This window comes from Macaca fascicularis, chromosome 10 (genome assembly GCF_037993035.2).
Source record: "Macaca fascicularis isolate 582-1 chromosome 10, T2T-MFA8v1.1".
NCBI lineage: Eukaryota > Metazoa > Chordata > Mammalia > Primates > Cercopithecidae > Macaca > Macaca fascicularis.
In genome coordinates this window covers 32,430,233-32,455,582 of record NC_088384.1, presented here as the reverse complement: position 1 = coordinate 32,455,582, position 25,350 = coordinate 32,430,233, and the positions used below count along the sequence as shown (strand labels likewise).

Genomic DNA, 25,350 nt, shown 5'->3' with positions numbered 1-25,350 from the left:
GCACATATTTCTAATAGTGGAAATCGTTTACATAAAAGACTCTAGACATGGGATGAAATTCCCAGGTTACTGGAATTTTAAAATAGATGGGTGCTCCCAAATTGCCCTCTTTCAAATTCTATGAATTCATAAGCTTCCAAGTGTTATGGGTTGCCCATTTTGAGAAATCTGTGCTAAAAGGACCCCAACAATGCTGATGACAATGGTAGGCCGGAAAGACAACGAAATGATTTGGATCTTAGACAAATCACTGTCGATGTCTCCACTGGCCCAGCTCTTGCATTAATTCCTGTAGTATCTTTTTCCTTTTACCAGATAAAATAGCTCCTTGACATCACATTGTGACAGTCCCCATGGTTTGCCACAGTTACTGTGGGACTAAACAAAGGAGGATGAATGAAGAAATGAAAACCAAGGAAAAAAGAAACTGTTTAAAGAAGGGGCCAGGGAAGAAGAAGAGGGCTCCCAGCTTCCAGTGGGCAAGGGTGGCCGCCCTAAGCTTCTACAGCCCTTCGTATTTATTGAGTAGAAAGAGCAGAGAGCAGGAGGTAATGATTGGTCAGCTTCTCAATTGATCACAGGTTCACATTATTGCTAACAGGCTTCAGATGTGCCTAATCTCAAGAAATGCTGCGCCTGGGGTGTGACTGCCCTCAGCATTCCCTCTGGGTGGCAGACACAGTTTGTCATTTTGCCAACATTCTGCATTCATGAGAACAGTTTGCTGTTTACTCATATAGCCTCCAGTGGCACACTGAGTTGATCACGACCCTCACTCTTTCAGCCTACAACATCACATCAATCCATGCTATGCTTAATGAGTACTGGTTAGTAAAATGCCTATGACTAGTAATCTTCATCTATGCAATTAAATATTAATTCATAAAACACTTCAAATGTAAGCAATTTATTAGTGAATGAAAAGTACATAATACATCAATTAGAAAAAATAACTCCATTAAAAAGACATTATTTGTGTGATAAAAGAGATTGCCATTTTTGCATTTTTCTATAAGGTTAAAGAAAACTAAGTCAGCTTATGCAAGTGAATTTTAAAAGCCTTTAGGCCAGGCATGGTGGCTCATGCCTATAATCCCAGTACTTTGGGAGGCCAAGGCAAGTAGATCACCTGAGGTCAGGAGTTCGAGACCAGCCTGACCAACATGGTGAAGCCTCATTTCTACTAAAAATACAAAAAATTAGCCAGGCATAGTAGCAAGCACCTATAATCCCAGCTACATGGGAGGTTGAAGCAGGAGAATCACTTGAACCCAGGAGGCAAAGGTTGCAGTGAGCCACGATCATGCCGCTGCACTCCAGCTTGGTCAACAAGAGCAAAACTCCGTCTCAAAAATAAACAAACAAATAAATAAATAAATAAATAAATAAATAAAATAAGAGCCTTTAACCCAGAATGCTGAGTAAATTGGCCAAAAATGCTAACCTATGCATTTCAATATTATAGGATTCACATAGGTAGAAATAACCAGATGAAATCCTTCTGGTATTTCACCTTCCCAACCCACACGAGCCAGTGTTTTTTTCTGTGAATAACAAAAACAGCAGAATTTACTTGCCTGTCCATAAGAGGTTACCACTTCTGCATGTTGCCCTGAAACAGGTGGTGGCTGGGTGAGAAGGCGGACAACACTAGGGCAGGAGATGGGGGCTCCAGTATCATGGGTGAGCTTCCTAAACCTCTGCAACTTTCAGCCCCTAAATGGGATGAGCCATGGGAAGTTTTAGCACAATGCCCAGAACAAAGTAAAGATTTGACACATGGCGCCTCTCTCCACATTGTTCTGTCATCAGTTACTGCGTCCTGCACCTCCCAGCCCACTGGGGTCTGGCTGTTTCCATCACATGGAGAATGACCCAGAGACTGGCCTCCAGCCACCCTCCTGGCCTTGCTGCTTCTCACTCTGCCACTGGCTCCTCACAGACCAGCCCGGGTGTCCTTAGACATACCACACACTTGACTGTGGGAGTCATGCAGCCCTCACTGCTCCTTCCCCAGGCAGCCACAGGGCTTTCCTCCTCAGGAGGGCTCTGCGAGCACCTGGATGAAGGACCTCTCATCCCTCATATCCCCTTAATTTTTGTCACAGTTCTCCTTCCTTCCACTCAGTGCAGCACCCACTGATTGATCCTCCATCTTCCGCAAAAGACAAGAACAGCATGAGCAGTAGAGAGTAGATATCCAATGGCAGAAAAAATAATCAACAATTTCTCATTTCCATTTATCATCAATTAAGAAAATGTATCCTGAAGGTCATGTACCTCCTATGGGACTGCTGCATCCTCAGCCTCCTGAATTTCAGCCCAGCACCTTCCTCCCCAGCACAGGAACAGGTCAGCCCTTACCAGCATCCCTCTCTTATTGCCTTTGTGCAGAGCCAGGACCAGGGCCAGGTGAGGCCTTGGGATTGTCCCTCCCCAGCAATCTGTGAAATAATCCTTTATGTCACCAACAAAGCACAGCCTTATAAATTGGTGGTCAGGCTAGCAAGACAAACAAAGAAGAAAAGAGAGAAGAATCAAATAGATGCAATAAAAAATGATAAACGGGATATCACCACCGACCCCACAGAAATACAAACTACCATCAGAGAATACTATAAACACCTCTATGCAAATAAACTAGAAAACCTAGAAGAAATGGATAAATTCCTGGACACATACACTCTCCCAAGACTAAACCAGGAAGAAGTTGAATCCCTGAATAGACCAATAGCAGGCTCTGAAATTGAGGCAATAATTAATAGTCTACCAACAAAAAAAAGGCCAGGACCAGATGGATTCACAGCTGAATTCTACCAGAGGTACAAGGAGGAGCTGGTACCATTTCTTCTGAAACTATTCCAATCAATAGAAAAAGAGGGAATCCTTCCTAACTCATTTTATGAGGCCAACATCATCCTGAAACCAAAGCCTGGCAGAGACACAATAAAAAAAGAGAATTTTAGACCAGTATCCCTGATGAACATCGATGCAAAAATCCTCAATAAAATACTGGCAAACCGAATCCAGCAGCACATCAAAAACTTATCCACTGTGATCAAGTGGGCTTCATCCCTGGGATGCAAGACTGGTTCAACATACACAAATCAATAAACGTAATCCAGCATATAAACAGAACCAAAGACAAAAACCACATGATTATCTCAATGGATGCAGAAAAGGCCTTTGACAAAATTCAACAGCCCTTCATGCTAAAAACTCTCAATAAATTCAGTATTGATGGAACGTATCTCAAAATAAGAGCTATTTATGACAAACCCACAGCTAATATAATACTGAATGGGCAAAAACTGGAAGCATTCCCTTTGAAAACTGGCACAAGACAGGGATGCCCTCTCTCACCAGTCCTATTCAACATAGTGTTGGAAGCTCTGGCCAGGGCAATCAGGTAAGAGAAAGAAATAAAGGGCATTCAGTTAGGAAAATAAGAAGTCAAACTGTCCCTGTTTCTATATAACATGATTGTATATTTAGAAAACTTCATCGTCTCAGCCCAAAATCTCCTTAAGCTGATAAGCAACTTCGGCAAAGTCTCAGGATACAAAATCAATGTGCAAAAATCACAAGCATTCTTATACACCAGTAACAGACAATCAGAGAGCCAAATCATGAATGAACTCCCATTCACAATTGCTTCAAAGAGAATAAAATACCTAGGAATCCAACTTACAAGGGATGTGAAGGACCTCTTCAAGGAGAACTACAAACCATTGCTCAATGAAACAAAAGATGACACAAACAAATGGAAGAACATTCCATGCTCATGGATAGGAAGAATCAATATCATGAAAATGGCCATACTGCCCAAGGTAATTTATAGATTCAATGCCATCCCCATTAAGCTACCAATGACTTTCTTCACAGAATTGGAAAAAACTACTTTAAAGTTCATATGGAACCAAAAAAGAGCCCACATTGCCAAGACAATCCTAAGTCAAAAGAACAAAGCTGGAGGCATCACGCTACCTGACTTCAAACTATACTATAAGGCTACAGTAACCAAAACAGCATGGTACTGGTAACAAAACAGAGATATAGACCAATGGAACAGAACAGAGCCCTCAGAAATAATACCTCACATCTACAACCATCTGACCTTTGACAAACCTGACAAAAACAAGAAATGGGGAAAGGATTCCCTATTTAATAAACGGTGCTGGGAAAACTGGCTAGCCATAAGTAGGAAGCTGAAACTTGATCCCTTCCTTACTCCTTATACAAAAATTAATTCAATATGGATTAGAGACTTAAATGTTAGACCTAAAACCATAAAAACCCTAGAAGAAAACCTAGGCAATACCATTCAGGACATAGGCATGGGCAAGGACTTCATGTCTAAAACACCAAAAGCAATGGCAACAAAAGCCAAAATTGACAAATGGGATCTAATTAAACTAAAGAGCTTCTGCACAGCAAAAGAAACTACCATCAGAGTGAATCGGCAACCTACAGAATGGGAGAAAATTTTTGCAATCTACTCATCTGACAAAGCGCTATTTTCCAGCACCTACAAAGAACACAAACAAATTTACAAGAAAAAAACAAACAACCCCATCAAAAAGTGGGCAAAGGATATGAACAGACACTTCTCAAAAGAAGATATTTATGCAGACAACAGACACATGAAAAAATGCTCATCATCACTCGCCATCAGAGAAATGCAAATCAAAACCACAATGAGATACCATCTCACACCAGTTAGAATGGCAATCATTAAAAAGTCAAGAAACAACAGGTGCTGGAGAGGATGTGGAGAAATAGGAATACTTTTACACTATTGGTGGAACTGTAAACTAGTTCAACCATTGTGGAAAACTGTGGCAATTCCTCAAGGATCTAGAACTAGAAATACCAGTTGACCCAGTCATCCCATTACTGGGTATATATCCAAAGGATTATAAATCATGCTGCTATAAAGACACATGCACACGTATGTTTATTGCAGCACTATTCACAATAGCAAAGACTTGGAATCAACCCAAATGTCCATCAATGACAGACTGGATTAGGAAAATGTGGCACATATACACCATGGAATCCTATGCAGCCATAAAAAAAGGATGAGATCGTGTCCTTTGTAGGGACATGGATGCAGCTGGAAACCATCATTCTCAGCAAAGTATTGCAAGAACAGAAAACCAAATATCGCATGTTCTCACTCATAGGTGGGAATTGAACAATGAGATCACTTGGACACAGGAAGGGGAACATCACACACCGGGGCCTATTGTGGGGTGGGGGGAGGGAGGAGGGATAGCATTAGGAGATATACCTAATGTAAATGACAAGTTAATGGGTGCAGCACACCAACATGGCACATGTATACATATGTAACAAACCTGCACATTGTGCACATGTACCCTACATCATAAAGTATAATAATAAAAAAAAATGGGTGGTCAGTCCCTCCAAACACCTCCGTCACTGTAAAGCTGGCAGCACCCCTCCAAGGTTGGCCTTCCCAGGCACTGCACCTCTAGGTGATGGAGCATATCCTTACCCTGAGGTCTGGGTGCCCAGTCTATCCTGTCCAATGAGAGAGCTGTGGAGAAGGGGGGATTCCAGGTTAAGGGGAGAATAGTGGGGCTCCTTCTTTTATGTTGCCCTGTTGCAAAGGCTGTTAAAGAAACACAAAGTGCTAAGCAGTGAAGATAGAACATGTTTTCATTATTTAAACCAATATATTCCACAGAAGGAATAATAAGAAATGCTACATCCAAGCTAACTGGATCCATCAGCATATCAAAAAGATAATCCACCACGATCAAGTGGGTTTCATACCAGGGATGCAAGGATGGTTTAACATATGCAAGTCAATAAATGTGACGTATCACATAAATAAAATTAAAAACAAAAATCATATGATAATCTGAATAGATGCAGAAAAAGCATTGACAAAATCCAGCATTTCTTTATGATTAAAACCCTTCAGCAAAATCAGCATAGAAGGGACATACCTTAAGGTAATAAAAGCCATCTATGACAAACCCACAGCCAACATTATCCTGAATGGGGAAAAGTTGAAACCATCCCCCCTGAGGACTGGAACAAGACAAAGATGCCACGTTCACCACTTCTACTCAACACAGTGCTGTTCACTACAGCATTGGTTATAAGAGCAAGACTGGAAACAGAACAAATGGATACCCAGAGGGGGGTGCTTAAGTAATTTTGGGAACACTTAAGCAGTACTTTATAGCTCTGAAAGTACTGCTTAAGGTACTTAGGGTGCAGTACTTTATAGCTCTGAAACAATACAATGGATTTACATTTGAAAAGTGGAATTATAACTAAGATGCATTGCCCAGTGATATATGCAGAGGTGCAGAGGACTTTGTATAAGCACAATCACGCATCAGCATGCATGCCAGGTGCATGTTTCTATTTGCACATAGGTTGTAGGGATGACATGCAAACAAAAATGTTGACTTGGTGTTTGGAAGCTCAGAGTGGAAGGGAAACTTCCTTGCTAACCTTTTATGATATTTAGAGTTGTTTGTAACCTTGAATATGTAATATATTTAGAAATTTTGGTTAATAAGAAAAGCCTCTGTTCCTGGCCTCCTGCTGGCACATGTCAGGTGGACATGGGGTGGTCATGCTAATGTGTGCAAACTCAGAAAAATCTAAGAATGGGACTCTGCTTTTTTCATCATGCAAATAATTATTAATAGAAAGAGTATGAGGGTTATCGCTCATTGATATACCATGCATAGTCTACTAGATAATAATAAATTTCTGACATTTGAACTATATTTACACATGGACATTGAAATATATGGATGAAATATCGTGGCTTATATAGGCAATGGCTTTATTGGCATTTTACAAACTGATCATCATTCCTCATGGCATGGGTCCATGTGATATTAAGTAGCTTGTTATGCTTGGGAAAGGCAGTGATGACCACAAGAATGACTTCAACTACTAAAGTACAATGGAGATTTCAGTACTGTTTTGTTTGATATTCAAATATTTCATTGTGCTCCCAGGTTTTTTCTCACCCTAGCTCTCACCCATATCATGTGGGTCCCATTAATACAGACACCTCCAAATGCACCACTCTTCCATTATATGCAGTCAATTGCTGGTTACCTTGGGCCTGCAACGGGGGGAGGGCAGGGGCTGCTTGCCACCTCCTGATCTACAATAAGAGTCAATGAGCAGTTAAGGGGATACTGAAAACCATTTATCCTGCTGGATTGAGAAAAATATGGTTTCTTTCAATAGGGTAGTAAAATGCACCTTTTCCAACCTAATTATATGACTCAAGGCCCATCTCAATTCCAGATGCAGATTCTCACAAAGGTGTGTAATTCCTGATTCTCACCAAGGTGTGTAACGTCATCCATGGCCCAGCGCAGAGGAACACAGGTGTTGCCATCAGACTGCCAGGGTCCGATCCCGCCTCCTCACTCACCCTGGGAGATCCTTTTAAGCCAGGAGTCAACAGCGAGGATGGAAACATGACTGCTTTTTAAAGTCCTAAAAGTTCAGAGGACGACCATCAATTTCTCCTGCACCCCTGGGCACACACCAAGAGAACTTTGTCTCCAGGTTCAAGTAAGTGCCTGTGAGGGAGTTGTGTCCTCAGATTCTGTTCGCCACAGGTGCCGCTGGATGCAACCCCAAACCTCTTCTGCACAATCCCAAGCAGTGCTGACTAGTCCAACCCAAAGGCTGTGATGTTTGGCAGAGGCAGAAGAGAAAAGGCCAGGTGTTCTGGGAAAGATCACCTTTAAATCACACAGCACCCTCCCAGCCCACAGAGACAGTTCTTACATTATGGCAAGAAACTTGGAAAAGACCAAATCCAATTTGACACATATTTCCTTTTTCTTTTTTATTTCATGCCCCCTCCCTCAACCTCCCAAGCAGATGGATACACTGAAGGCCCCTGGGAACTCTCTCCCATTGGATCCTACATGGAAAGTAGTTACCTACCTACAAATCCTCATCATTGGATATGCTCTCCAAAAACAGATCTTTAAAACACAAACATCAGGATAAGTCATTAGAGAGAGGCCCACCCACTCCTCTGACCCCAGCTGAAGCTCTGGTGCTTCACACAGGATCCCCTGGTGTTTCCTCTGGGCTCACAGATATCCCTCCAGCCTCTCTGAACATTGTTTTATACTTGCAAAATCATTTGCTCTCATCAGAGCAATGATTTGGGAATCCTCCTTCCCAAAAGGAGTCCAGAATCAGGTTTCTGTACCCTAGAGACAGGATTTTTCCCTCAGGAAATGAGTTATTTCAGGGTACGTACCATTCTCCAGTACAAATGGATCCTGCAATTATAGAAAAGAAAACATTAGGAGGGTGAAATGATGCCATGCATGTCACACAGATCTGATATTCTCTCAACAACTGGAGAAAATAAGAAGGGGTATAGTGACTGAGTCAGAGGTCGGAGTCCCCCAAAACTAACATGGAGGACACCTATGGAAAAGAAAAGAGCTTTTCCCACAGAATTTACCTTTAAAGTATATTTAGATTGGCAGTTTCACAACCTTAATCCACGGGGGAAAACTGCTGTGGAGGGAAACACCTCTGCATTGCAGTGGATCGTGGACGCTGCCATCTACCACGCCCCAGTGTGCCCGGCATGGGTTGGTGAGAGGCTGCCAATCAATAGCACCACACCAAGGGAATTGCAGATGTCATAAATAATGCACATTGACAGATGTTCATGTCTACCTTTGATTAAATTGCAGATGACATCGATAATGCACATTGGCAGATGTTCATGTCTACATCTGACTCAAAAGAAGCCAGGAAAGTAACATTTCTGTTCAAGACAAAGAAAAGTATCTTACAGTGGCAGCATCTTCTTTTTTAGAGATGTCTTGTAGAGCATCCTCTTTAGCGATGTCGTATACAGCATCCTCATTAGCGATGTCATATACAGCGTTCTCATTAGAGATGTCTTCTACAGCATCCTCATTAGCAATGTCTTCTACAGCATCCTCATTAGAGATGTCTTCTACAGTGTCCTCATTAGCGATGTCGTATACAGCATCCTCATTAGCGATGTCGTATACAGCATCCTCGTTAGCGATGTCATATACAGCATTCTCATTAGCGATGTCGTATACAGCATCCTCGTTAGCGATGTCGTATACAGCATCCTCATTAGCGATGTCATATACAGCATTCTCATTAGCGATGTCGTATACAGCGTTCTCATTAGAGATGTCTTCTACAGCATCCTCATTAGCAATGTCTTCTACAGCATCCTCATTAGAGATGTCTTATACAGTGTCCTCATTAGCGATGTCGTATACAGCGTCCTCATTAGCAATATCTTCTACAGCATCCTCATTAGCGATGTCATATACAGCATCCTCGTTAGCGATGTCATATACAGCGTTCTCATTAGCGATGTCGTATACAGTGTCCTCATTAGCGATCTCATATACAGTGTCCTCATTAGCGATCTCGTATACAGTGTCCTCATTAGCGATCTCGTATACAGCATCCTCATTGGAGATGTCTTCTACAGCATCCTCATTAGAGATGTCTTGTACAGTGTCCTCATTACAGATGTCATATTCAGCATCCTCAATAGAGATGTCTTGCACAGCATCCCCACAGGGAGCTAGGAGAACACAGAGTAAAGGTCGGTGCCCTGGTGGTGGAGACTGAATCACCCAGGGAGCTTGCTTGGTGTGGTGCATGGAGGTGGCTGATCACAGCATGGGCTGAGCTGATGCTGGGCCATCCTCCCGGGTGGTCCTGCACTAGTGAAGCTAAAGGATGTGGCTCAGAACACTTTCTGCAGTGGGAATCAGTTTCCAGGTTCAGATATGCATTATCCAGTGAAGCGGGGAAATATAAAAAAAAAAAAGAAATTGACAAATTCATGAAAAGCCTTCCATGAGTGCAAGTGTGATTTTTTGGTTAACCACTTTACATTCAGTATGCATTCACACGTACAAAATATTTTTACAAGAAATCAGAAATTTTAATTTTTGTCAGTTATATTAAATCTAACTTAGCTGTTAACATAAAGATTCTATCTTATTTACTCTGTGGTCTCCAGAAAATTTAGCACATAGTAAGTAGACCAAAATATGTATTAAATGAAAACACAGAGCAGGGATGGGGGGCTGGTAGGCAGACCGGGTTGCACCTGATTACCTGGATGATAATAAACTGCACAAAACTTTGGTCAGATTAATATTGAAACTGCCTTTTGCTTGGGCTCTTTTACCTTGAGGAAGAAGGATGATCAAGAGGATGAACAGGAAAGAAATGAGAAACAGAGGCCTTTGCTTAGTAGCTAAAGGCCACCTTCTGTAACATGAAATAGTCTACAAGTGGCTTTGAACTCTGCCGTGATTCAGTGACAGAGTTCCCTCATGTCTTCTACCCAGGTTGAAGTCCAGCGACATTGTGACTGTCTTCTTTACAACTTGCAAGACATGCTGCTCTGCATTTGCCTGTTGTATGAGATTTACACTTGTTTTAAAGCCACATTTTGTTTCAGTTGGGCTGGTGGCCATACACCGCACTAGCCAGTCAATAGTGAGATGGCTCCTCATGGAGGCGGCTTGACTTGAGGCTGAGGGTCTTTTACCCACATGCATAAGAGTTGCCACGAGGGGACGGAAGCCAGGCTAATAACCAAGTGCTGCACAGAGTTCCCATCTGTCCCTCCTCACCATTTTCAGCTGGCAGGATTTGAGCATTTTAGGGCTTGGGAAGATAGTATTACTAAATCTACTAAAATACATCACCCTTCCTTATGGGCTTTGTCCAGTTGCTGAGCAAATTAACTTCAATACTGAAGTGGGCCGCACTGGCCTGCATGGTCCCCCACTCCTCTTAGAATTTGTGAGCTTGGGGCCTACTGGAGGATGGGAGGTGGGAGGAGGGGGAGGATCAGGAAAAATAACTGATATTAGACTCGATATATGGATGATGAAATAATCTGTACAATAAACTCTCATGATACACATTTACATATGTAGCAAACCTGCACATCCTGCACATGTACCCCTGACCTTAAAATAAAAGCTAAAAAAAAAAAAAAAAAGGATCTGTGAGCTGACCCAAACCCCCGGGGATCTTTGTGCTTTTGGCCGGCCTGTGGGGAGATGTGCCTAGAACCGCCCTGGGTTGTGTGACCACGGAGGCCACTTTATGATGATGGGCAGTGTCTGGGGCCTTTTGGGCTCTGTGCTTTAGGGCTTATACATGAATGCTGGACTCCCTGCATGGTGGCAAACACCCCATGACTAACTGCATGTCAGCGTCAGCACAGGCCCACACTCCTGGGTTCATGTTTTCAATTTTTCATTCAGGAACTCGGGAGCTGGGGCCACCCCCTTGGCCCTTCAGGTTCTCCACCTGAGCAGTGGGGATAATAAGCCAGACCCAGGGATGGCTCTAGTGAGGGTGGAGGAGTCACTGTACAGAGACAGTGGGCGGGGGGTGGATTTTATTTTTAGAAGTGGACACCTGCGATTGGGTTGTATAAATGGGAAATCTCTCCTGAGGAAACACACAGCCTCATCTGTACAGAAACGCACACACTCACACCACGTGATGCAGCCTCACATGAGACACCACGAATCCTCAAGCACCCAACTCAGCACTAACCAAAAGGGAGCACGGCTGCTTCCTCAAAAATTGGCCATAATATTTCCCTGGGGAATTCAGGTTTTTAAAAAACATTTCCACTGTGCTTATTCCTATCCCAATCCCAGGATCAGGGTGGCTCTTCACATTGAAACCTGCAAGGATGCCACACGTTTCTTGGCATCCAGATTGTTTTCTCAGTAAATAATTCCAGAATACTTACTAGAGTCACACCCCAGAGGGGCCGCCTGCACCACCTGCAATACAGAAACAAAGCTTTATGAAGGGTACGTCGTGTTGTGGATTGTTTGCACAAGGCTGTTTCTCTCAGTGAATATTGAAAACTTGATCAGAAAGTGTGGTCAACCTCAAGGCCCCCCAAACAAGGGTAGGATACACACTGGAAAAGACATCAGCTTCTGGGTGGTGGATCTCTCAGATCCACGTAGGTTGGCAAGTGCAAAATACTGAATCCAAGGAGAAGACATTGCTTCCAAGGACAAGGGCCCCAAGGATACAGTCTACAACCTGAAGCTGTCACAGGTATATGCCATTTTGGATTACGTATCAGTTGCTAAGAGTCACTTCTTCCACTCCCTCAGAAAACTGCATTTAATACCTGTAATGTACATTGTCATTTTTTCACATGTAAAGTCAGTTGAAAAAGAAAGATGCCAAGAAAGGAACATTTCTATTTCAGAGAAAGCAAAGCAACCTTACCCTTGTGTTGACCGGCCTCTCTCCATCTCCTCTGTCCTTGTGAATTAGAGACTCCTCAGAGGCTAGGAGGACACAGAGCAACAGTTAGTCATAGATGCTTTTGTTCATGAGTTATTCAGGGAGCTCTGCTTAATGTGGACAACAGGACAGTGTGTGTGGATGTGTTTCATTAAAAGCACAGCTTGAGCTCCTGCTAAAAATCTTCCCTTGTGGAAAGACAGGCAAGAATGAGGAGTTGAGGAGCAAGAAATGGAGTCCCTGGCATTTTGCTGATGGCAACTTAAGGCAACAGGAATGAGTCAGTCTACAAATGGTACTGAAGCACACGCTATAGTTTAATGAGAGTCCCACTGCTCACACTGTGAGGTTTGAAACCCAGTTAAATGGTTTTCTAAACCCCTTAAAACAATATTAACTTGTAGGATTTATGTCCCAAGACCATTTTTGTGGAATCCTCTGAGGATCCACAGTGGCTGTCACTGCAGTTATTATGTGTTTTAGCATTTTGCACTTGAATAAAAGCAAAGCTTAATAGACAGACAGGATTCAATTCTAGGCAAAACAGTCTACTGTATTTATTCACTAATCCTTTGTTATAACTGCCGACGGGAGAATTACAAACACTGAAATTATATCCTTTAAGATTAATTAAAGCATAATTATTAATCATACAATATTTTTTCATCCAGACCTCCTTTTCTTTGTCATGCATGCATATTAATTGAGGCTGGAGACTATCTATGCTTGTTCAGGCCAGCCAACGTAGGACAGTTTACTTCAAGAGAGGAGACATGGGTTGAATGCTGGTATGTTTTAACTGCAGCACAAACAGTTGCAACAAGTGTGGTGAACGAATCACCAGATGGCCCTTTGCTGCTTTATTTGTCATTGTGCCTTACGTGGAGCTTGCAGGATTTGATTATGCCTTTGTTTTGTTGTGATAATACTTTCAACTATTTCCAAAATATTGCTTCAGTCTTATCTGTTTGAGGTCAACTGCTGAGAATTTCATACAAATTAATGAAGTTTATGAATCTAAAGTTCTACACAAAGGGGGAAATATTTGCAAATAATTTATCTGGTAAGAGACTAAAATTTAGAATATATTTTAAACCTTCCAAAAATCTACAACAGCAAGCTAACACAATAAAAATCAGACAACTCTTCAAAAATGGGTAAAAGACTTGAATATATATTTCCCTAAAGAAGATACACCCATGGATAGTAGCACAGGAAAAGCTGCTTAGGACCATTAGTCATTAGAGAAATGCAAATGAAAAACACAAGTAGACACCAATATACACCTACTAGAATGATTTAAAGGAAAATAAGTGTGAACAAGGATGTAAAGAAATTGCAACCCTGATACATTGCTGGTAGAAATGGATAAAATTGCAGCCACTGTGAAAACCAGTGGTTAAATACAGAACTCTTGTTGGACCCAGGAACTCTACTCTTAAGTATATACCCCAAAGAATAGAAAACAGAAATCAAAGAGATATTTGTATATAATGTTTGTAGTATCACTTTTCACAGGAGCCAAAAGGTGGAAAAGTCCAACCATCAATAAACAAATGAATGTAATAAAAGCAAGATGGTCTACATGCAGTGGTACATCATCCATCTGTAAAAAAGGAACACAATTTTGATAGATGATACAATGTGGGTGGACATTGAGAACATTATGCTTAGTGAAATAAGCCAGACACAAAAGGAATATAGTGTATAACTGTACTTGTATGAAGTGCCTAGAATAATCAAATTCATACAAGAGAAAGCAGGATAGGAATCACCGTGGGCTGGAAATAGGGGGAAGGTGCTATATTGCTTACTGTGGACAAGGTTTTGTAAGAAATTATCGAAATTGTGGGTGTAGATAGTGGTGTTGGTTATGCAACACTGTGAATATTTTGAATGCCACTGCGTGCATACTTTGGTTAAAAGGTTAAAATGATAAATATTGTGTTATATATATTTCCCCACAATAGAAAACACGCACAGCCAAGCCCAGATGCTAGTCTTGCTAGCAGCCTTCCTTTACCTTCAAAAGCGGGCTGAGGCTTGTCTATAATCTCATGATCCATTGGACATTCAAAGTCATCTGCATTGGAAGAGAAATTAATGGAGAGAGGAGAAAACTTGAGAATCCACACTACTCACTCCACAGGGCCAAGAACTCTGTCTCCCATGCATTGCTGATCCATCTCAGTATTTCCTGTGACCACCTCCTTTTTCAACTGAAGGCTCTGCACCTGAAGGACTTCCCAGGTTTTTCACCTTGGCCTTGTCAGGACTGCTCCTGTCAGCTACTGTCCATTTCACCTCCATTCATGTCCATGCCACATCAGGCTGTGTTGTTCAAATGGAATGAATCTACCCCAAATGTCCCTTTCTGGAGGAAGCACCATTATGCTCTACCTCCAACACGTCCACACACACTGAGGCACCTCACTCACACAAGGTGTGTGTCCTCCAACAGTTTCATGCTGTAACCCCAGATAACTTTTGAAACCCAAGTCTTGTTGATTCCCCCTACCTCGGGTGTTCCATAGATGTTCATTTGTCTACAAAACACTGCCCCAGGCAATTAAATATTCCAAAGTGACCAGCAGAATTTGTATGTTAATTCTGACATTGTGTTGTTAGTACAAGTGTTTTTCCCCTTCAAATGTATGTCTTAGTTACTGATAATGCTTTTTTCAGCTATGTTGCCAAGCACATTTATATAAAAATATACTTAGATTGTTTTGAGAATTTGACAAAGATGATAGCAACAATGATAATCTCATTTGTTTTATACTAATTTTTATGTGTTACTTTCATCATTTCTTACATATTGGGGCCTACCACACATTGTGCAGTGAAATTAGTGCTATGCATCATAGTAGGAATATAAATTGGCAAAGCTAATTTAGAAAATAGCTCTCTTGTTTCTTAAAAAAATTAGGCCAGGCACAGTGGCTCATACCTAAAATCTCAGCACTTTGGGAGGCAGAGGTGGGTGGATCACCAGAGGGTAGGAGTTTGAGACTAGCCTGACCAACACAGCAAAACCCTGTCTCTACTGAAAACACAAAAATTATCCGGATGTGGTGGCATGTGCTGGTTGTCCCAGCTATTCGGGAGGTTGAGGCATGAGAATTGCTTAAACCGGGGAGGCAGAGGTTCCAGTGAGCCGAGATTGTGCCTCTGCACTCCAGCCTGGATCTCAAAAAATATACATATATATTGACCAAAATGTCATTATGCATTACATGACTGTATATGAATGCTCAAAGCTATATTACTCATCATAGAAAAAAACAAAAATAATTAAATGTCCATTAACTGAAAAATGAATAAACACTATCTGTATGAATAAACACATCAGACTATGAAGGAAAACAGATGACCAGCATGTGCTAAAGCATCAATTAACTTCAAACATAGTATGCTAAATCAAAGAAGTCAGATTCCAAATATATATATGTCCATTTATATTAAACAAGCAGAAAATTTATGGAGATGGAATATCATAGCAGTATTGCTTAGGGCTGGAGATGGGAGTGGGGATTGACTGCTAGTGGGCAAGAGAGAATTTGGGTGAGGGAAACATTTTTAAATTAGATAATGGTGATGGGTGCACACAGTATCATTTTAATAAAGCATCAAATTGTATACCTTTACAGTGGGCAAACTTTATGATGGGTTCACACCCACTATAGGTGCTAAAAATAAATTAATGTTATGGAAATTCTTGTCTGGTTTTTATCAAGTCAAGAGATATGCTGTTAAAGCAGTATTAATTCAAATGGTTGTCACAGGTCACTTAAAGTTTATGAGATAGTTGTCCTATAAATACATGGTAAATGTTATCCATGAATTTCCTGAATCTATTGCAATAATCACATTTTTTCTCCATTAACCTCTTGAGGTAGCTAAGTTTATTTATTGCATTTTCAACATTAATCCACCATTTCACATTTTGAGATTAACTCACATTAGTCAGAATTTACAGTATTTTAAAATATCACAGAATTTAATTTACCTTATCTGGTTTTGGTTTCAAGACTATACCAGCCATTTCATTTAATTGTATGTGTAGGGTATTCTAATTTATGGAAAACTATTACATCTTCCTTGATTTTTTTTTTTAGAAAGTACTTCTAGGGATTTATATGGTAGAGTCCATGGAGAATTGTTTTAATTCTTCATTCATATCTTCAGTGGGCATAAGATTGGTCATATTGGTCATATTTTTCTGCTCAGATTTCAATAAGAAACTTGTGGAAGAACCTGAAGGGTGGGATCTTTAGAGGGAGCCTGAGACAGAGCAAGACAAGCTAAGAAAGAGGGCAGTGCCACAGCAGAGCTGCTATTGATGCCCCTCACCTAGATTCCAGAAAAGACATCCAGCTGTAGTCACTGAGGTGTAGGAAAACAGTGGAGCACCCATCAGAGAAAGCAGTGCCCAGGAACAAGGAGGCACTGATGGTGGCAAGGGGAAAAGACAGCTGCCATGAGGCTGTTCACATGAGGGTCTCGGGCTGCACAGATACCTACGCTGGCTGAGGGATCCCGGTTTTCATAAAGGGTGTGGCCCAGCCAGGCCACCAACAAGCAGTTAACAAACAGTAGTAATACGACACTTTCCAAAGACCTTACTTGAGTAACACAGTGATCCTCACAAATTTCCACAGGATGGTTGCACAGTTCCTCCTGCTGTAGGACACAGAGTCTGCCTGAGGTCACAGGGGGTAGGTGCAGACTCTGAAGATGCACTTCGGTCAGAGACTCTGCTGAACTCTGCCTACTGAGGGCCTCTGTCCTGTCTGCTGACCACAGGTCAGAGGTGCAGGCTGCACTGGGGAGTGAGAATGTCACCTCTCAATGTTAGGAAAACTCCCTGCCAGAACTGAGAATGGCCCTTTCTAAGCAGAAAGCAAACTCAGACTAAAGAGGGAGGCAGACCACATCAGGTTGGCAGATTGCCAAAGATTCACTCAGGGAAAGCCCACATCCTGGGCCATCTTGGGAGGTGGCAAGATGAGATAGACCACCGCTTTTGCAACACATACCCGACAACAAAAAATCAACAACTGTAAAAGAGCCAGAAAATCCCCAAATATTTACAAATTAGCAATGCACCTTTAAATAACTCATGGGTTAAAGAAGTCTCAATAGAAAATTAAAAATACCTTTAACTACATTAAATGAAAATGTGACTTGACAAGATTTCTGGATGTAGCAAAAGCAGTCCTTAGAGGGAAATTTATAGCATTGGATGCAATATATTAAAAATCACAAGATCTAAAATCAGTAATATCATGTTTCAATTAGGAAACTGTAGAAAATAAAGGAATGCAACGTAAAGCAAGTAGAAGAAGTAAGAGACAACATCACAGAAGTCAATAAAATTAAAACACTGAAGTCATCAGAAAATCAATAAAAACAAAAGCTGGTTCTTTGAGATGCTCATTACAATGAATGAACTTCTATGCAGGCTAACCAAGAAAAAGAAGATAACACAAAGGACCAATTTCAGAAATGAAACAGGAGCCATCTCCACTGAACTGTTGGGCATTAAAAGGATAATCAAGGAATATTATAAACAATTCTATGACCGCAGTTTGGTAACCTCAGTGCAATGTCTCAAGTCCTTGAAAGACAATCTTCCCAAGGTCACACTAGAATCCTAGATAATTTGAATAAACTTATGTCTATTAAATAAGTTGAATTCACATTAAGAGCATTCTGAAAAAGAAAACACCAGACCCAGATGGTTTCTAATGAAATCTACCAAATTCTTCAACAGGTGAATACAAAGACAAAAATCCATTTAATGCAATATTATTTGGTGATTTAATGTGCCAATTTATACCATTAAGACATAAAAAAGACATGAAGGAAACAAATATACATCAATTTAGTGAAATAAATTCATCTGAAAAAGCTACATAATATATGATTCCAACTATATGACATTCTGGAAAAGGCAAAACTGAAGAAACAGTAAAAATATTAATAGTTGCCAAGGTTTCTGGAGAAAGAGGACAGAGATTAATGAGAAGAGGGGATTTTTAGGGAGGTGAACATATTCTTTATGAAACCATAATAGTGAACACATGTTATACATATTTCCAACTTCATATAAATGTGTAACAGAAAGAACATTATGCAAATGATAGATTTCAGATAATAATGTGTCAATATTTTATCATGATTTTAGCAAATGTACCACAATAATGTAAGATGTTAGTAATAGGTAAAATCAGGAAGTGAGGGCGAGAAGACAGAATAATATGGGAACTTTATTATGTGCCCTTTTTTTTTTGAGATGGAGTTTCACTCTTGTTGCCCAGGCTGGAGTGCAATGGCGTGATCTTGGCTCGCTGCAACCTCCACTTCCCAGGTTCAAGTGATTCTCCTGCCTCAGCCTCCTGAGTAGCTGAGATTACAGGCACCGCCATCACACAGGGCCAATTTTTTGTATTTTTAGTAGAGACGGGGTTTCACCATGTTGGCCAGGCTGGTCTCCAACTCCCAACCTCAGGTGATCCACCCACCTTGGCCTCCTAAAATGCTGGAATTATAATCATGAGCCACCACACCTGGCCATATGCTCAATTTTTATGTCAATTAATTTATATGTATTTAATTTATATTAATTTAAAAATAATAATATAGCACCACTCTTTCAGGGAGATCTATGCTAATGTTTAACAACCAGGTAAGTTCTAGACACTAGCTTGAAACATTGTCTATCATTAAACATGAACAAAAATTGACTTTTAAGTGGATATTTACTTTTGCGGTTGTAGTAATACTTACTGATTACGTAAATTAGAATTCTGACACATTAAAAAATGTGGCTTAATCTCTTCATAGTTTCCTTTTTACATATGGGACACTGAATACTCCCCACAATTGCGATTCTTGAATCAACTTAATGAACTTCCACAGTACCTTCTACAGGGTGTACCTCCTTCTTTACCCAGAAGCCATGAGGTCTCTGAAGCTGAGTGGTGGACACGGCGTATCTTCTTATAATCTCTATCAGAGAAGATGCTGGTTAATGCATTTACAATAGAGAGGGCTGTTGACATCTTGCTGACAGAAGACCAGAGGGAAAATAGTTATAATCTGTTTTAAGTTTAAACTTAATGATCCTGTTCTTTACAGGCTTCCAAGCAGAGCCTGCTGAATCAAAGTGATTCAGTGAGCACTCAACACCTCTATCAGACAGACTGTAGGCAGTGCCTTCACGGAGAGGAGAACACAGCAGGATGACTGCAAGTGCAGGGCTGGTGCAGAGTGGGGACCCGGATTCAAATTCCACTAAGCCATGTGGACCTGGCAAGCTCATGTCGTCCCTCTGCCGTCAGTCCTCTGCACTGTCATAATGAAATTTTAGCAATAGTTTTTAGGCCCTACTTCTTAGTATCCCAGTACAGGGTTAAAAAAATCACTAAATACAGGAAAACCTTAAGAGAGGACTGGTACTTCAGTAGTGTTCTCTAAGTGTCTACTACATGCCAGGAGGAATAAGTTGGACACTTAGTGGCTGAATATGGAGAGGATGCTTGGATGGCTCCAGGGCAGTGGCGCATGGTTTCCTATTCGGCTTTTCCGTGGGCATGATGCCTTATGGCTTATGGAGAACATCAGCCCTGCAGGGAGGGCAGAGGAGGGGCTGTGGCTGAGATTTTACACTTGAGGGTGCTGACATTCAGAGATGAAAAGTGACGAGTAGAATCCCAACCCCAATGAGTGAAGGATCTGAGATGGGAAATGTATTTGGTTCCCTAGAGACAGAGATTCCTGAACAACTGACACCTCTACATCACGCCCTGTGCCAGAGACCCAAGAGACCCCCTCACTGTCTTTCTCCAGTCCTCCTAGCCCGAGGTGTGTGGGTGGACAAAGGTGATGCTCTGGAGGAGATGCCTGAGACAAGGACCGGTCCTTAATGATAAAGAATTCTCCTTCCTCTTTCAGATCCTTGACCTCCCCAAGATGACAGTTTATTTTAAAGGCTGTCATCTTTGTGGCCTTCCTCCCCTCTCCCTTCACCCTGTCAGCTGCCTCTCAGTGACTGTCTCCTCCAGTGACTACACTGAGGGACCAGGGTCTGCCTGCCTCCCAAGGCTGTTCAGACCTTCTGACATTGCAAAATGATTGTCAAAAGATGGGTCTGCAAAGAGTAACTTCCCTTCCACGGATCAAACCTGAATATGCAAGCTACTGTGAATTAACTGGAAAAGTGGCCATGTGGCTGATGCTTTGGTGGTTTAATGAATTAAGTCTGCCACCCCCACTGCCTCCTTCACTATTGATCAGAGCTGCCTGCAATAAGGTCAGGCTGAGAATGGGCAGTGGCTGCGCCAGCTCTGGGTGTGCCTTCTCCACTCATTCTTTCCACATCCAAATTCAGTTTCTGATTTATACACTCCACATCCATCCCTAGACCTTGCTGTGGCAGGGGACAGAGTCCTGTCTCTTCTTAGGGAGACCTCTCCATAGCCACAGGACCTTCTCTGATGTTCACCCCAAGTTCTGTTTTCCTCTGTCACCAAATGTCCCTTGCATTAACCCAATGGCCCTCTCTTCTCCCAACCCTTCAACAATGATCTCAGAAAGCCACTGATTCTCTCCCCATGAACCCCGGTGAAATCCCCCCAAAAAATCCTGTTTTTCTTCCTTTCTGAGAAAAAGTCTGATGCTAGATTGCTAATGTTTGTTTTCAGGGTTTGACTTCTACCTTCAGAAAAATGTTTCTGTCCTTCCCCTTTTCTGTAATGTCTGTTATTGCAGGAGTGCAATCAAGATTCTCTGGAAATAATCAGGCAGCAAGGCTGCATTTACTCTGTGTGTTCTCTGGAAGTGTGTTCGCAAGATTGGTGCTATGTTTATTTTATTGTTCAGTAGAAATAAAAGGAAGCCACGTGGTCCTGATTTGCATTGTGAGATTTAAAGATTCTTATATTTTAGTTGTCTTTTTCAAAACTCTAGGTATTTTTTAATGTACAGCTTGATGTTTTCTTCTAGATACTATAAACATATGTATTACCCACATTATCTATTTCTCTGTATACTTCTGTGACCCCCTGGCTTGCTCAGAGACATCCTAAATCCAGAAAATGGAGACCTCATTTTCCTTTCTCAGAGCCTTCTATGTGACTTAGAGACTACCATGTCCCTGGCTTTAAGACTAACTCCATATCACAGAGAGGCAACTTAGATCTTTCTTCCCAGAAGTCCAGTAGTCTTCAGAGGACCCCCCATTCTTACACAACTAGTTTATCCAGGTCTCAGGCAAAAGCCCCCAGTATTTTGTAAAATTTGAGCTATCACAACTTTACAAGCTTTTATGTTATTACAAAGCTTTGTCCTCTTTTAGTGAGGATTTTAGCAACCGTGACCGAGTTAATAAAAAAGAGAAGGAACTACTGGAAGAAAGCATGGAAAGAATGCATGAGGTAAAATTCAACCTAGAATGAGCAGTCTCACTCACTAACCTCACCATTGTCTTATGGGTTCAATGGACCTGTGCAATCCTTTGCTCTGTTCCCTCCATCACCTTCCTGTGTAATTGTCCTCCACAACGCACATAATAGGAACACAGCACAGGGGAGTTAATCATCTCTTTTATCCTCCCCTTCAGGCTCACAAGTAAGTTTATAGTAAAAGCCTTTTCAAATGACTGCTTTAACTGCTGCTACCGCCTGTCCCATGTATCATCAGTTGAATCTCTCATGTGACTTTAAGCAACCCTTTATTGAGAGACAAGATTCAATACTAGGGACAATATTCTAATGTAGTAAATCATTGATTTTATGTTACGAAGATCGTCAGTTATTGAAAATGTGTAAATAATGAAGCCCAGCCTTATTCTTCAATGCTGTGTGTGTAAATCCACTGAGCATGCTGACCCCCGTGCCTGCACCCACCTGCTAACACAGGGAGGGCCCATCCAGAAGGGAGGCTCAGCTCCAGCACTGACGCTCTCCCCGCCAGCTTCATAAGAGAGTTGCCACAAGGATGACGGATACCTGGATAATAGCCAAGTGGTAATTTGAGTACTTAATAGTCATGATCCCTAAATTATGTAGCTCAGAGGGCTTGTGGTGATAACTCTGTCCAAGACTCTAAAGCATTTCCCCAATTCTTATTGGACTTGAGCCATGTCTTGAGGAGAGACCAGCTATGACACACAGGCACCATATTGTCCTACTTAGTGCCTCCCTTAGTGTTGCAGAACCTGTGACTTGATCAGAAACATGGGCTTTCTATGTCTGTTTCACACTAAGGACTATGTGACACCTGCATGGAGATGCCTACATAGCTACCTGGATTCTGAGATCACTGAGGCTCTCTTATGTGAGGGATGGTGTTTGGGATCTCTGCAGGCTTGGGTAATTCCAGGCATAGAGGGTGCTGGAACTCCCTTGCATGGTGAATAGTGATCCTTTCAACATTAGCACCGTATGAGTAAACATCTTGGCTCCTCACTTCATAGCAAGTGAGCCAGGGCACATTTATTTATGTGGCTTAATTTCTCCATCTGGTATGTGGATTCAATAAACAAGCTCACAGCATATGGGCATGGGGAGGTTTGAACTAATGTAAGTAAAATGTGTGGTCTGATTTGTTAAATTAAGAAAAATGGCACTGAGAGTTGTGTTGGGTAAACACAACATTTTTTTCCTAGGGGAAACACACATAGACACACATTCACAAGCAAATCATGCAGACTTGCACATAGACCACCCCACCCCCCCACACTAATACACACACTCCCACACGACCTAATGTGAACGTCACCTAATGTGAATACCACCTAATGTGAACATGTTCCCAGGAACTATACATAGATAAAAAGTGTTTGTCACCTGGGAAACCAGTTTCTTTTACTATACCCCCCCCCATCCTCATTCCCAACAAGTGTCTTGGATCATGGAGGCTCTCCAGATAAAAGCCAGCAGTTAGGCTCCACATTTCCTACAGAATCTTTTTCTCACAGCCAGTGAGCAATTCCAGAATACGTACCATTGAATGTGCTCCCTGAAGTCACCTGTAATTAGAGAAGGAAAACACTCTGAGAATCAGGCCATGCTATGGATGGCTCGCACAGGTCTTTTGCTCACTTGGAAACTCTGGGTAACCAAGATTGGAAAGAACATTCAAATCAAAAGCCCCAACTCTAGAGTAGAGTTCCCGTAGGAAAGCACAGGAGTTTTCTTGAAGAATGTTTCTGTCTAGATAATTTTTGGGTGGCAATTGCAGAATTCTTATCTAAAGTGGAAAGCTTGTTCCTGAAGAAAATATCCCTTAACATGCAGTGTAGTTTCTGACACTGCCAATGTTGTACATCCTCTGGAATCAGGTGTCAGTTGGTAAGATACACCTCCTCCATTCCCAAGGAAATATTATCTAACATCTATAATGTACTGGATAATTTTCCCATAGCTGATATCAACTGAAAAATAAGGGAACCAAGAAAACAACATTTACATCTTAGGCAAAGACAGGCTACTTTACTGTGGTGGTAGAGTAGGGCTTCCTTCTCGCCCACTTTCTGGAAGGCTCGAAGGAGTCACCTAGGGGATGTGGAAGGACACAGCATGGCTGTCAGTTCATGGTGGTGCTACTCATAAATGACTCAGGGACTAGAACTTAGGGATGTGCCTGGTTAACAAGCATGGAATAAGCTTCTCCTGGACCATCCTCTTCATGGACCAAGGAAGGCAAAGAAAGAGCAGAAAGGAAATGAGAGTAGAGCCCTTGGCTTTCCAGGTAGTGGCAAATGAAAACAACAAGAAATAATCAAGCTCAAAATGAAAAAATACTAAAATACATGCTAGGATTCAACCACAGCATCCTGTCACTTCTTCAGACCCTTTAAAAGCCCAGCAGGACAGCCACTACCTTCTTGACTTCTACCAAGTCCCTTTCAACCTCCACAGACCCATATACACTGCTACTGAATTTATCTTGGAGGGTATAGTGTTCTGCCCTTGTTTATGTGTGAAGTTTTTTTAAACTAGATTTAATACCATGCACCAGCATTAATTTTATTTATTTATTTATTGTCTCAGTTATAAAAATAATTGGACAGGCATGGTGGCTCACACCTGTAATCCCAGCACTTTGGGAGGCCGAGGTGAGCAGATCATTTGAGGTCAGGAGTTTGAGTCCAGCCTGACAAACATGGTGAAAACCCATCTCTACTTTAAAAAAAAAAATTAGCCAGGCATGGTGGCATGTGCCTGTAGTCCCAGCTACTTGGGAGGCTGAGGCAGGAGAATCCCTTGAACTGGGAGGCAGGGGTTGCAGTGAGCCAAGATCATGCCACTGCACTCCAGCCTGGGTGACAGAGTGAGACTCCTCAAAAACAAAAACAAAAACAAAACAGGCTGGGCACGGTGGCTCACGCATGTAATCCCAGCACTTTGGGAGGCTGAGGCAGGCAGATCATGAGGTCAGAAGATGGAGACCATCTTGGCTAACACAGTGAAATCCCATCTCTACTAAAAACACAAAAAATTAGCTGGGTGTGGTGGCACACAGTTGTAATCCCAGCTACTCAGGAGGCTGAGGGAGGAGAATTGCTTGAACCCAGGAGGCAGATGTTGCAGTGAGCTGAGATTGTGCCACTGCAATCCAGCCTGAGCAACAGAGCAAGACTCCATCTCAAAAAAAAAAGTCCCCTAAAAATAATCAATTATTAAAGATTAGAAAATACTGAAATACTTATATTTTAAAATAATCACTATAAACATACATTTTCCATTTAGTCTTCCTTTGCCTTGTGTCAGCAGTCATCATGTGAGGGGCTGCCTATGTTCAGCCCAGGCAACCCACAGCGAGAGAGGGCATAGTAGGGAGATGGCCCTGGTGAGCGCTGAGGCTCTTCAAACCAGCTGCCAAGGGAGTTGCAATCAGGGTGATACAGGAGGCTAATTATTTAGTGGTAGTTTGTGTTCTTACTTGTCTTGTCCCCAGGTTGTGTAGCTCACAGACTTTTTTTTTTTTTTTTAACAT

General features: G+C 41.7%; 1 protein-coding gene across 1 annotated transcript; it reads right to left on the bottom strand.

Moving 5' to 3' along the window:
• Window positions 1–5,669: 5,669 nt before the first annotated feature.
• Window positions 5,670–23,905, bottom strand: LOC123567219 (uncharacterized). Its single transcript, XM_074004376.1, has 9 exons — window positions 23,848–23,905; window positions 23,356–23,380; window positions 22,257–22,358; window positions 19,273–19,359; window positions 14,369–14,428; window positions 12,328–12,389; window positions 11,831–11,864; window positions 8,841–9,799; window positions 5,670–8,312 (listed from the first exon to the last, which is right to left on the bottom strand). Exons 3-8 carry the CDS (start codon window positions 22,327–22,329, stop codon window positions 9,774–9,776), a joined length of 342 nt encoding a protein of 113 aa, XP_073860477.1. The 5' UTR covers window positions 22,330–22,358; window positions 23,356–23,380; window positions 23,848–23,905; the 3' UTR covers window positions 5,670–8,312; window positions 8,841–9,773.
• Between the last annotated feature and the right edge of the window lie 1,445 nt (window positions 23,906–25,350).